Consider the following 14,272-nt stretch of genomic DNA (forward strand, 5'->3'; position numbering starts at 1 on the left):
GCTTATGTAAGTAAGCTTTCCTCATTCAAGCTCGCACCACGTCAAGCCTTTACTTGGTCCTACACAGCAAACAATACAAAGACCCAATTCTAAGGCACATTTCCTTCAGCAAATGGAAAAAATAAAATCGAATGAAAGCAATATGATCTGCCTAGCATAAACCCAATTAACTTCTAGTTACCCAAGCGGATTAGGGAGGAGCAGTGGGGACAGGAGAGGCAAGTATCCCAGTGCTATTATGAGGGAGAGAAAAGAGCTCCCCACTCACAGTACACTGAGTTACCTCCTGAAAAACAACTCACTCTTCGGCTCTGCTCCAGCCCCTTGAATGACTTGCTGCGTACAAGCAGCCAAGGCTCTTGTCTTCTCAGATTTTGCTAGAGGCACTGACCTTCACGCTGCTGCTCATCCACACCTGCAGCACAGAGGGGCTGGGGACAGCTTGCCTGCATCGGGCCACGTGCAGTGCACATACAGTCATCTGTCAGTTCTAGCGCTTCCCAGCGCCGCTGTTACCGTCGCTCCCTTTGGAGGAAGGGGAAAACAAACAACACGAACACCACATCTCACACGTCCAGAAGCCATTTCTGTTAAGGCAGCGGCGGAAAGAAGAACGACAGATGAATTTCTGATGTTAAAAATATCATTTAATTAACGAAACATAAATCATACCAAAAAAGTTAAAGTCACTTTTAGTCAATACATTCGCGTTTATTATTATTTTTTTTTTTTTAGAATATACTCTACACATCTGAGTAAAAAAAAAAAAAGAAAGTTTTAAATAGACTTCAGCGCACGTACAACTTGGAGCCCTTCACCCTGCCAGCCAACACCGCGGGGTCGGGCACCGTCCCGGTGAGCGGGCAGCTCCGTGCCACCCCATTCGCTTTCATCGGCTTGTTTGGAGCCTCGGATCGGCCAGCGGGAACCGGCTGCCGGCTCAGCGAGGCCAGCGACCAGCCCGTACAAAATAAAGGGGGGGGAAAGAAAAAATAATAATAATAATAAAATTAATGAACTAGTAGCGATTAATTTACATCTCTCTCTTTCTCTCTCTCGTTTGTGCGTTGGTAAAAAAAGAAAAGACCGCAGTCCCACCGGCGTGCCGAGGAGCCTCGACGCTTCGCCTCCACGCCCTCCAGGACAGGAGGAGCGCCGACCAGGAGCCGCCCCGCGGAGGGAACCCCCGCTCCCGACGGCCTCGCTCACTGTCCCCAGCTGCCGAAGCCGATCTCCTGCTTGTACCGGTTGGTGAGCACGTTGGCCTTGCGGGTCAGCTTGGAAAGCACGCTGTGCAGGCCGCTCAGGTGGTAGTGGAACTGCTGCTCCAGGTCCTCCTCCGCCTCGGCCTCCTCGGCGGGCCCGCCGCCCAGCTTGTCCTTCTTGCGGGCCGCCTCCTCGCCGGCCGCTTGCTGCACCACTCCCCACTCGATGTCGTTGCGGATGGACTTGAGCAGCACGTAGTGGCTGTACATGTCCCGCCGCGAGAAGTAACCGCCGCCGGGAGCGGCCTCCCGCTCGGGACACACGGCGCCGGCCGCGTCCAGCTCACCCAGCAGCAGCGGCACGTCGCGCAGCAGGCTGGGCACCATCACCGTCTGGTCCATGTTGTTGACGGCGCCGATGAAGCGGTTCATGGCGTTGAACAGGGAGTACTTCTGGCTGTACGACTCGCAGATCTGCATCCTGCCGCCTGGGCTGGCTGCCGGCCGCCCGGCCCTCCGCAACACACCGCTCCGCTCCTCCAACGCCCCGGGGATGCTCTGTGGGGAGGCGCGTTGAGGCGCTGCGGCCGTCCCGCCTTCCTACCCCGCTCCCTCCCCTCCGCTTTATCGGCGGCCTCTTCCCTTCGGGCCGCCCCTCCCCGCCCCGCCTCCTTCCAGCAAGAAAAAAAAACCCTTGGGGAAGGCCGGCCGGCACCCACCGCGCTCCGGAGCCGCCCGCAGCCACCGCCATCCCCGGCGCCGTATTTATAGCGCAGCTCGCTGAGTGTCCGCCCGGCCGGCTGTGTGACTGACTGACTGACGGGCGGGCGGCGGGGACACGCGGGCCCCGCGTGCAGCCTGCGTTCTCCTCGCCCGCTCATTGGCTGCCGGCCGCGCGCTCAGCGTGACGCCCGCCTGCCCGCCCCGCCCGCTCCTCGTGCCTCCCTCCGGGCCCAGAGCAAAGCGGGCGGTGCGCCCCGCTCCACTCGCTGCCTTTGTCTGCAGCCACGGGGCCCGGCCGCCATCACCCCACTGCCTCACCTCCGCGCCCAACCAATCGGCGACCCCGCTCAGCCGCCCCCCGCCCAATCAGCGAACGGAGGGGCAGCGGCCAATGGAAAACAAGAAGAGGAAATAAAAGAGCCTTTCCACAACCTCCCCCCCACACACGCTCTTCGTGCAGCCCGAGCGCCGGGTGGCGCGTCCTTGGTAACAGCGCCGCGGGTCACGTGGGGCGGAGCGGCGCGGGAAGGGAGGAGCGCGATGCCAGTTACCTCAGCGTCTCCTCACAGGGCTGATTCTCCAGGCCCTTCACAAACCTCATTGCCCTTCTCTGGTCTTGCTCCAGTACCTCTATTCACAAGCCTTGTTGCCCTTCTCTGGACCTGCTCCAGCACCTCCATGTCCTTTCTGTACTGAGGTGCCCAAAAGTGAACACAGTGCTCAAGATGAGGCCTCACCAATGCCAAATACAGGGGCAGATTGATTTCCCTAGTCCTGCTCAGCACACCATTCCTGATACAGAGCAGGGCTGCTGAAGAGTGAGCAAAGCCTCAAAATGGTGATAAGCTAACACTTTGCTATTGAAAGGGAAAGGAGAACTTCACAGAAACCAAGACAAAGGGTAACTGTAGGTAGTTTACATTTAAAAGGGCAGGGGAAAATGGGAGAATTACAGACAGTCAAAAGAAAACCAGAGAATAGGGCAATAAAGATAAGAAGAAACTGTCCGGAGACCTCTGACAAGAAGAAGGATTAGATACCCCCGGACAAGATGACGCTGACATGGGAGAATGATAGCAGCAGATAACACCAAGAAAACAGAACAAGAATTTCACCCCAAAACAACGGCAAGGGTCCCGGGGAATGAGGGAATGGGGTTGTGAGGAATGGGGCCATAGGGAATGTAATGAATATGAAATCAAACTGAGGAGGAGACTATTGATTATGTATTAGTATGACCTATATCTGTAACACACTTTTCTCCTTACGGTGTGCAAGTTTGGAGGAGCTATCTCCCTTGCACCCGGTGCTGCGCAACGCTGGAATAAACATACCTGCTTTATAACCCATCTCTGGATTATAGAGTTTGATTCCGCAAGTCACTGCTTCCCTGGCAATCACAGGCACCGTGGAGCTGCTGCTGTTACTGACCAGTGCCACTGGCTCCCAGCAGTTCTCCAGGAGAGGCGAGCAGCTCCTGTAGTACTGTTACAACCGGACCGCAAAGTGCCTCCCAAACTCCGAACCAGGGAAACCCGTCATCTCTCATCCGGAAGGAATGTATGTAAATTCATCATTTTAATTGATGTCTCTCCACAAGCTTCGTATAATCAGCACTCGTAGCTTAACATGCTAATGAACAGGGTGAGTAAAAATCTAATACGTTAAAGGAATGCAGACCAATTTGTCTGAGTCCTGCTGAGATCTGTGGCATGACTTTTGCAAAGGTTTACTTCCGTCTGATTTTGCCCTCGTTTCTTTTGGCCCTCCGTGAGAGGAACGATCATCCCGCACTGACAGAAGCCTGTGCAAGGAGCGAAGAGGGGTCAGGAAGAGGACGCTTGGAGAAGGGAACACAGCTCGTAAATCCCTTTTCCCTTGGGCAGACACTCAGCTCTGCATGAGGCAGAGCAAGAGTTCTGAGGTGCTGCATCCCCACAGCTCAGAGCAGCATCTTGCCTGCAAGGTGCAGAGCAGCAGCAGGCTGCAGCTGGAGCCTTGCAAGCAGGAGCATAGTGCTGGGCTGCTGGAAAGACCCCTGGATCCATCCGGTTCTGCAATTTGCACCCGGCACTCGGCAACCTGCCAAGCCTTCCTCAGCTGCATGCCTGGAAATCATCACAAGTTCAGCTTCATGCTGTTAGCTGGGGGCCAGGGTCCCTCCCTCAGCTACCACCAGCAGGTCAAAACAGCCTGAAATCCCCCAGAAAGGAGCTGACGCAATAAATGTTCCTGCTGAGTGCTTTACGCCACTCACGTGCTACCTCCCTCTCCCCCACCTTCTGCCAGTCTCATCTGTTCCCACCGTAAGCCCGTCAGAGTAGGCACAGTGATGTGCGGTGCCCGGGACAATGGTGATCCCTTTCATATGGCTCCTTAGCACTGCCATAATAAGGCTGATAAATAAAACATGGCTTGCAGACACGGATTTACTGGAGAGGGCTAAGTGGGCTGTAGCTCCCTCATTAGTCTCTCCCGGTGCAGCATGCGTGCTCCTCATTAGGTGGCACGGTAGCAGTTGTGCCTAGTCATCTGCGATGCAGCTGCAGCCGCGCCAAGGATGCACCAGGGATCCGAGGGATTTTTTCCTCCTGTGTTAGTAATAGGAAGTTACAAGGAAAAAAAAAACCAAAACAACCTTGAATATGAAGAGGATGAAAGGGGTCAGACTGCAATACCGAGTCTGATTTTCTCTCCTTTGCTTCTCAGGAAACAAACACGGAGAAATCCACCTGGCGGTGTTGATATCAAAGTGGTGTGAGTAGAATTGAGACTTTTGGACCGCACGAACTCTGATTTTAAGGAGCTTTGTTTCCCTTCAGTCTTAAATGCTGCTTGTAAACTCTTGTCTGCAGGATAAACTTCATCCTCTCCCTTGCATTTTTCTTCTTCTATTTAAGGGAAAAGAATCAATTTGGCTGGTTTCAAGACCCTCAAAGCTGGGGACTTAAGAATCTGGGTTAATCTGAGCAGGGTCTGTGGAGGTTTGATCCAGCTTTTCTTTCCGGCCATCATTTAAATCCCTCCTACCTCCTGCATACAAGCTGCAACTGCATCATCATAGTAACCCTGTGACCGAGAGGCATGAGAGCCTCCTCTGAGACTGCAATCTCACTCTGAACAGCTCTCCAGCGGGTGCTCCTGAGTGGCAATACATCATGCAATTTTCTCCTTTAGAGGCACACAGTGTCATCTCGCTGCCCTGCCTGGCTGGGTCTGGCTTGGGCGCAGGCACGCCACGACACAGATGTGGCACAGATGTGCCTGAGCTCACAGACCTGCCAGCGGGGTGGGCATCCCCCTTTCAACACTGCCTATTACGCCTCCTCGCCAGCATTTCCCATGAGGTCCTTTCAATACCCTTACTGCCAAAGTGAGGGATAGCAGGTCTTTGTGTGGCGGCCGCAGGATGAAAGCACACACAGGGTTGGGAACATACCCTGCCCCTTCCCCTTTGCAATTGCGTCCATACTTTGAAACATATGATACCTGTTTAAAATGGGAGAGGACTTCGTTGGCCTGACAAAATAATCCTCAGTAAACCCGTGACTTTCTGTAACAGTATTTAATATGCACAGATCCAAACAAATGCCACAATGATGTACTTTTATGGACAAATATTATATATTAAGCCCTGATTTATACATCTGTGTGTAATACGCCAGGCTCTGAAGAGAGCCTTTAATCTCTGTGATGAGGCAGCACACACACTGAAACACCGAGTATATCGGCACAGAAGTGATGCACCGAGTGCGGCATCCATCAGAGTAAATACACAATGCTGTCCTTCTGTAATGTGTGCAGTTTGGATGTGGGACTGACATCAGGAATTGCACTGCCTGCAGCGCATGTGCAGCTTGTGCTGCCTGTCCCCACTGTGGAAGAAGTCCCTGGGTAGAGGGTAAACCCTCTGGCTGCCCTTCCCTCCCAGACCCTGCTGCACCTTGCCTTTCGCCTGCTTGCCTGGGTGCTGCGGGGGCCCGTTTCCCCGTTTCCCCTTAGTCAGTGTGGGAGATAACGTGGGCATTGTCTCAGCGCAGGGTTCTGCATTTAATAATCTCACCGGCTCAACTGTTTTTATCTGAATCTCCCTCCTGAACTGATAAATCTAAATTGCACATTTTCTAAACCGCTTAGCTTAGGGGTAAATCTTGCAGGTATCCTCAAATGACTAGCTGTGTCTTTTGCACCTTTCTAGCACCATCTACTGTAGCTTTATTACATTGTCTGCAGGCTTACGATTCCTGCAGGAGCTGCCTTCATCACGAGGAGCTGATGGAAGAATGTGAGCTCAGTTTGGCTTGGAAAGGCCCAGGGCTGGGAACAGTGGTGGAACAAATCCAATACACACCTGTCCCATAGTTCACCTCCCCTTGTGTTCAACCAGTGATGCAATTTTCAGTGCCTGTCTGGCTGTTTGATACATTTTGCACTTGGTGAGATGGAGCAGAAAAAAAGCTGTGTGCCAGATTTTACTGAAGCTTTCTGTGCTTGCTGACAGAACAAGAACTTGGGCTGCAGCAGGACGTTGGGAACAGAGCTTTGTCTGGGGAGAAGAGGGTCTGCACAAGAACAAATCTTCCAGTTGCTGCCAGAGGATGTGGAAGGCCTGACATCAGCTTGGATTTCTACCACCTATTGAGGAGCTATGGCATAGGATTAGCAACAGTGAGATTCTCCTTTTCAAGTATTCTCTTGTTGCATTCAGTATTGAAAGGAAAACTGCTCTTGAAGGATATCTTACTTTTCCTGGCAGTTCAGAGCTGACGTGGAGATGCTGTGTGTCCTCATTGTATGCACTCCTGTTAAAACGTGGTTTGGGCTGGCGGATGTTTTATGGTAAAAGATGGCTATTACAACCAGAAATAGAAGCAGTGCTCTCTGACTGCAATGACCATTATGGATTTGTGTGATTAACACTTTGTTGTTAAAAGCACCTAAAGCTGCAAGTCAAAATCAGAACGAAACTGTGCTCAGCATTACGTAAGGCATATTTTTTTCTTAATAGATCTGTTGATATGAATATTTCTGTAGGTGATAAGGTTTTGTCCTGGATTTGTTTCTTGATGAAGTTCAGAAAAAGAGTTAAATTAAATCCACGCTCTGACCATATGCATAATTTCTCCATGCTCACATTGTGTAAGAGAAGAGACGAGAGCCCCCAGATTACCCTCTTCAGCAGTACCGTGGGTTTGCTAGCTTGACGTTATTACAACAGCATTTTTTCATTTGCATGGTTGGAGAGGATCAGTTTTTGCAGGGAATTTGTATTTCAAAGCGGATTTCTATGTTCATCATTATTGGTGGTTTACAAGATTTCTCCTACCACCCTCCCCCCCCACTCCCTCCTCCATTTGGGGAAGTGGGAACAAATGAAATAAACCCATCATAAAAAATAATTTTGTCCAGGTGGAACGTAAATCAGCCAAAAAAATATTATTCTATGTGGCAAATAAAAAGCATATGCTGTATTATTTAAAGCACAGCCTCCATATTCACATACAAAATTAATGCTACAGTGGGAGGTAAAACTGATGGAGGCAGACAATGAAAATATTAGGAGTAAAGCACGATGCCAAGAACAATTCAAGCAGAGCCACTTGCAGGGTCACGGCCATATTCCATTTCAAATGGGCATGGAAATACACTGTGGGTTATTCTTCTCCAGAGATGCACAGATAATAAGCACCTGCTCCCCGTGTCTACCCTTCCCTTTTAACTGTTGATTTATTGAATGTTTCTGAAAGCTGCGGCCAGGCTTGTGAGGGATACAGACCGCGGTGCCTGCGGGAAGAACTGGGAGCGGACAGAAGCACTCTGGCAGACACCCCACCAATAGATACCACGGGGTGCAGTGCCGAATGGGGTCGGGAACAAAAGCTGCCTTTTGTTTTGGATCTAGACCAAATTGTGGTTTTGGAGGGCACACATACAGAGTTCAGCAGTCTACAGCACAAAAAGTGATGCCTGCAATATCTAGGCATTCGACATCCCACAGCATCAAGGAAACTCCCAGAATACCTGCCTATGTCTGTATAAAGCACCTAATTGCACGAGGTTTACAGTCATTTTCAGAACAGCAGTAGCAATCCAACCCTTTTACGTGTGTGTTTATGCTATATTGGAGACAGTAACACCAGTAATTTTTTTCTAATGATCCTCATTCTCACCAGGGTTGGAGGTCTCTATTTCCCTCCTGAACTGAGAAACAGCCTCCCTAAATTAGAGCTGAGTATAATCTTTAGACAACATTGAAGCTGGGTCGCTACAAAGATGCTTTGAATTGCTAAGACTTTTTTTTTAAACTACATAATTTAATAACAGGATAATTACAGAGAGCTTGCTTTCTGTAAGTTATGATAGTTCACTATTCTCTGCTGTTTTTTTCTCTGTAGCCAGAGTGGAGCTTGAGATGCTTCAGTCACGGATGTCGGGGACATTTAAGTCCTGCTGTTTGGGATAGTCCCATTTAGAAACAGAAGACTGAAAATGCTGTTTAATTAAAAATTTCAACCTGGAAATGGAGGGCTATTGAGAATCATTCCGAACTGCATATTTTGTATGCATGGTTAAGAAAAAGGGTTCACCGTAGCAACTGGAGTAATGCATGGTTCAGCTCCTCCATGACGCCAGGCAGTTTATTAACCTAGAACTACAAAATCACTCAAAATGACATTTAGCAATGCTGAACTTCTGACACAAGTCCCCTAGTGCGAGGAAGCAGAGGGGCAGCAACAGAGCCAACCGCTGAGCCCTGCTGTGCCTTTGAACAGCAGCGGGAAAGGTGCTCTGGGAGAGCGGGATCAGGTGGGTAAAAGAGCCCCGTGAGCACGAGAAACACTTGTGTTTTAACCCCAGGTCTGACTACCTCTGTGGGCTTCCATGGGTCACCTCAGATCAGGGATTCGGAGGAGAAACAGACACAGGGAAAGCCAAGCTTTGGATGCGGCTCTATAAGCTCAGTACTGAGCTCTGGGGACTTACAGATCCGAAGGAGCTATATACATATTGCTTAAGAATCAAGCCCTAATGGTGTGTGCTGGACTCTTCTAAGGTTTTTGTTTGTTTGTTTCCAAATGATGTTATAAATAATTTTATCATTTCACAATCTAACAGCTCTATTTCCTCCTGTTTTCTCTCCTTCCCAGTACATTGTGCAACCTGTTTTTGACTGTCACCAAGAGACGCCAGGTTTTTTACTTCTTCAAGTACCAGACTTCAACCACAGGAGCAGTGCAGAGCAAGGCAGATCATCTTCTCCCACACAGACTTCCCCACCAAGGTCCGAATTTGTAAGTACTTGCATTATATCTCTCCCAGAAAATGAAGCTGCACCATGAAATATGGCAAAAGAACAGTACCACCAATGGGCAAAACCACCAGTGCTCCTCGGTGCATTTCCAAGTGGGATGCTGAGCAGAGGGGTGCAGAGTAGCTAGGAAAATCAAGTACATTTGAACACTTGCCTCATCTGATGGCCAAGGAGTTTTGACTTCGTGTAAATGGGTTTCTTTGACAGACAAGTCTCAAGAAAATGCTTTCCCAGCCTGACCTGAATGCTCTGTATGAGCTCTGCTGTGTAAATGGAAAGGAGAATTAGGGTACAGGTCTGGCAGGAAGCACAACCACACCTCCTAACACAGGGGGAGATATATTTACTCTCTGATGTCTTTCATCTTGAGTAATCTCAACCAATCCGCTAATCTCAGCCAGCATAAATAAGGCCGCTGATGCTGTCCAGCAGAAGCACTATCTTTTAGCTGGCAGTGTCCCTTTAAGCGCTGATACACTTGTGCTGCATTTTTGCTGTAGCCAAATGGGACTAGATTGAAATCAATAGCCCCATTTCACTTGTCACTTACTTAAGCTTGATTTGAACCCATGTTTGTAAAGCTGAAAGGCTTTTCTATTCCATCAGTGTGGTGCCTCCCGCAGCCGGCCCACCTGTGTGAATTTCATATTCCTCTATTTTAAAAAGAAATGTGATGGGTAAGGGGAAAAAAAAAAAGAAAAGATGCTAGTTTTAATGTATGTAACTCAACTTATAATATGCAAAATCTCTATTATTATGATGGAGATAAAAGGAGACTGCTCGAAAAAGAGACATATCTGCTCAGAGCAGAGAAAGCCTTTCATAACTCATTCAGAGTTATTGGTCTTTCCCACAATATTAGTGATAAAAATTGATTATCCATTCCCACTTGTTTCATGATCCGTAGTTATTTTTTCATTCATATTCTAAGTTGGTTTATACGGAGTGAGACCGTGTTATTTAAATGGCCAAGGATGAGTGCAATACTTCTCGCTTGCTACAAGTCCACACCAGAAGAAAGCAGGATTTTTTCAAGTCAGCCTCTTCCTGTCCTAAATACAGAAACTGTCCGGGCCTGGCAACTGCCAAACCTCCAATACGAGGAGAAGATATCCTTAGGCTACTGTTATCTTCAGCTTTTATCCCTGAAGTCTGGAAGTCGGTACAGCCTCCTCATGTGTTGAGCTTCCTGTGGGAGAGGGTGACCTGGGAGTGCCCGACCAACAGCTCCCAAAAGGCAGGGGAGAATCACAGAATCATAGAATTACCCAGGTTGGAAAAGACCTCAAAGATCATCAAGTCCAACCACAGCCTAACCATAGTACCCTAACTCTAACAACCCTCTGCTAAATCATATCCCTGAGCACCACATCCAGACGGCTCTTAAATACATCCAGGGATGGCGAGGAGTGGGAAGAACGGAGTATTACAAGGTTGGAGAGAAAAACCAAAGGGATGGACACAGCTCAAAGCTTCTGTAAAACTTTCTGAGGGAAATCTCTGCTTTGCAAGCCGTGCTTCACCAGTGAGTGGCCATTTGGGCTCAACTGCATCTAAGGAAGAGGACTGCGCATCTCCAAGGGAGTCCCATCTTTTCCATCAGCACCCGGAGCTGTATAAACCTGATGGGAAGTTATTGGCCTGCCCAAATATCAGCACCTTCTTCTGCTTATATTCTGGTTATTTGATCCAGAATGGGATCCCGGAGATTGCACCTTTTCCTCCATTACTCCTCTTCACATAAACAGCTCTTATCTGCATGTAGAAAGAGCAGAACAGACTCCTAATAAAAATACCTTGCAGCTTAACTGCATAGCTGGTAGCTCCTCTCACACAGTAAAACAGCAGCGCGCAGACTGACATAAAATTGATAGGAGAGGTGTCTCCCCGTGGGACTATTAAATGCGAATTTCTTTTAGATCAATGAGCAGACGAGACAAGTTTTTAAACACGTTTGCTGGGTAATCTCCTTCGGAGAGAAGGCTGCTCATCTCACGCGGGGTCTGGAGCTCTCGAGGGCAGCTGCAAAGCAGACAGCCGGTGCCAACAACAGCAATCGGGAGAAGAGTCAGCCACATGTCCATTTTGGTCGTTTAAGAGCTACATCCAACCCTGCCTGGGCTGCAGGGCTACCCCTGCCGTGTGAAGGTGAGGGGCAGGGGGGGCTCCGAGAACAGGGAACGCAGCCCTGGGAGCAGCATCAGCCCGGGTTGGGCGAGCTGCGATAGCCGGCGCTGCTTCGCCATCTAGTGCCAACAGCCCGCATCGCGCTCCTGCCTCGCAGGGAGGAATCGGGCTTCTTCGCCAGCTGGAATTGCGGGATCTCCAACTTTTTTTCTCCCCCCCCCCCCTCCCCCCCGCCCTTTCCCATTCATTTACATCAATATTTTATGTGCCGTAATGGCTGGATAACCCTGGCGCACAGAGACTCTATTTCACATTGTCGATAGCAACGGGAAAGGGATAAATTACCAGCGGCCGCACGCGCTATTTGTGGCTCGTTTGGAAACTTCTTTAGCTGATTAGATACCTCCTAAAAGTAGATATCCAGTGTCATTCAGAACCACTGGATCGCCTGATTTAGTGCTGAAGCTGCGGAGGGAGCGAAGCCATTAGCCGAGCACTCAACTTGTTTGGCAAATGCGGCTTAGTCGTGCCCGACGTGATTTACATATGGAAGCTTGGGAGCAGAGCCAGGTGAATAATTTTCAGTGACAGTGAATAATGACCCGGGGCAGTTTTTGTGTGACCTCCCCCTCCTTTGGTAATTGTCCGTGAGTAGGTCATGATTTCCTCAAATGTATTCATTTTTCTGAATGTATTTGGTGAATAATTCCAGTGAATGTAGAGATGCCTGTAAGGTGTGAGTGAGGAGTTTTCTGGGGAGCCCTAGAATCAATGGGCTTTTAGCTGGTGGGCTGGAAGTAGAGTAGTGCTGTGCTAAGTCCTCAGGTCAAGAAACACAAGGGTTACTCATGTACAAATCTATGATTCGCTTCCAAAACCCATTCTCCCTGCTCATGTAGCGTATGCTGTGTCTGCAAACTCAGTGCCATGACATCTTTAAGGTTATGATTAGATATGAAAATTGTCCAGCCTAGTTTTTATATTAAATACAGATTAATTGTTGGTGAATGTCTTGCTTTTAGTTTTGATTCCAGCTCATCCTAGTCACATCCAAGATGGAGAGGGCAGAGAAGTGACTTTGCCCACCCCACAGCCAGCTCCGGGTGTGCAGAACTGAAGTCTCCTGATTCATGAGTGGAAGCTGGCAGTGAGGGAGAAAGTAACAGGTTGGATTTTGAATGTCATCTCCTTTACAGAAAAATATAAATAAATAAATATCAGTGTTGGCAAGCAAGTGCCAGAAACCAATTTAGAAATCATCTCTGATTTCTGTATATAAAATCTCCTTCTGCAGTTGGAACCGCATATACAGCATCATAGTCACGGGAACTCGTTGTAGATGAGCATCAGCATTATTTAGGTAGGGGATGAGTGCAAAAATCACATGCTAATTCTGTTGAAAAGTAGACGGTGATGGGGCAAAGTAAAACAAACTTATTTGAGCCGGGGATGACGAGCTGTATTCAGAACACCTCCACCACCTGTTTCCATGGGAAAACAAGGCAGCAGCCAAACCACCAGGCAGAAAACTTGGCAACTTTCAAGAAAAGCAATACCACACCCCATAGGCTTGGTGAGCTATGAATAACACCGAGGTTCAACTTTACATGCTAGCACAGGATACACTGTCATCTGCAATTCAGATCTTTACTTAGGAGTTTATTGAGTTCATTATCAAGAGAGAACAACAAAGAAGTGTTTGAAGACCAGATCCAGAGAGACTTGGTTTTCTATGGATTTATGGCTTGAGGCTCAGCACCTAAGAGGACTTTGTACTGCCTAACAGCAGTTATGCTCACATTGTACATTTTCCCCTAGCTGGGAACGGTAATAGAGTCTTTTCTACCCAGATTTCCACCTTCTTATAACTCAGAGAAAGTTTTATCTTTGACATCTTTGGCCCTCTGCCACAGTTGCTTAAATTGACTGGTGACTTTAAGAACTGTTGAGGTTACCTGGACTGAAAATCAACTGAAGTGATGGAATTAGCCTTGCTTCCGTAGCAAACTCAAAACTAATCAGCACTAAGATAGAGGGACGAAAACTTCAGACTTCAAAATGGAATCAAACAGCAGCAGGAAGAATGACCTTTTTGAAGCCAGGCGAGTATTTTCATTATTATCAACAATAATGACTAATAAAGTAATGACAATAACAGCCGACCTTTTACGTAATAGCTTACATCCCAAAGTGCTTTTCAAGCTTCTTTTTTCCACTTTCAGAGCAATTTTCTCCAAATGCGTGACCTGCCTTTTTGCAGCATTTCGGAAGGCTGGTCCCTCTTTGGATAGGGCAGAGGCAATCACATGGCTGGCAATGCGCTGCACATCAGTAGTGGAAGGAAGTGGAGTGAGAGCAAATCTAAGACAAACACACTCAGATGGAGTCAGGACTTTTTAAATACCAAAGCAAGAAAGCCAAGACCTAAGTTGTACACATCTTACTCATTTTCTTGGCTACAGTAGGCAAAAAGTGAGCATTATTGTAGCTAATACACCCCAAAGCCAATGGCTTGTCATACAAGGAGCTGAGTTAGGGTCAGAGTTGTGCTGTGAGTGCCTCGCCATGGCAGCTGGTTCCATGAGGTGTGCAGTGTTGTGTGAATGCACAGGTTGTAGAAGATGCAGCCTGAAAACCAACCCGGTAAATGCTACTGTTCCAAGGACTTGGATGCCAAGGGCGTCTTCAAAGAGACAGAAATGGCCATCAAAAACCCTGCAGAGGTAGTGCTTCTGAAATACAGTTTAGCTTAGCTTTTGGGACAGCGTGGCTTTTTAAATTTAATTTAATTTAATAATGTAATTTCTTACAGAAATATTAGCTATCGAGTCACACGTGTGAGGATATATATAGAAAGTCAGAGAAAGAAAAATAATTGAGTTTTGTCTGTTGTTTAATATATTCA

The 14,272-nt window shown here is 48.2% G+C and overlaps 1 protein-coding gene across 1 annotated transcript; it reads right to left on the reverse strand.

Annotated features, from left to right (window-relative positions):
* Positions 1-625: 625 nt before the first annotated feature.
* On the reverse strand, positions 626-2,123 carry MID1IP1 (MID1 interacting protein 1). The gene is made up of 2 exons (XM_015884628.2): positions 1,925-2,123; positions 626-1,763 (listed from the first exon to the last, which is right to left on the reverse strand). The coding sequence occupies exons 1-2, from the start codon at positions 2,084-2,086 to the stop codon at positions 1,206-1,208; spliced, it is 720 nt and encodes a 239-aa protein (XP_015740114.1). The 5' UTR covers positions 2,087-2,123; the 3' UTR covers positions 626-1,205.
* Between the last annotated feature and the right edge of the window lie 12,149 nt (positions 2,124-14,272).

Source organism: Coturnix japonica, chromosome 1 (assembly GCF_001577835.2).
Source record: "Coturnix japonica isolate 7356 chromosome 1, Coturnix japonica 2.1, whole genome shotgun sequence".
NCBI lineage: Eukaryota > Metazoa > Chordata > Aves > Galliformes > Phasianidae > Coturnix > Coturnix japonica.

What these genes read in the sequence shown, in the direction of transcription:
- MID1IP1 (XM_015884628.2), bottom strand. Translation starts at nt 2,086, where the DNA reads ATGAGCGGGCGAGGAGAACGCAGGCTGCACGCGGGGCCCGCGTGTCCC. An exon ending in GCGGGCGGCTCCGGAGCGCG is followed by an intron (nt 1,764 to 1,924) that starts GTGGGTGCCGGC and finishes GCCTCCCCACAG; the next exon opens with AGCATCCCCGGGGCGTTGGA.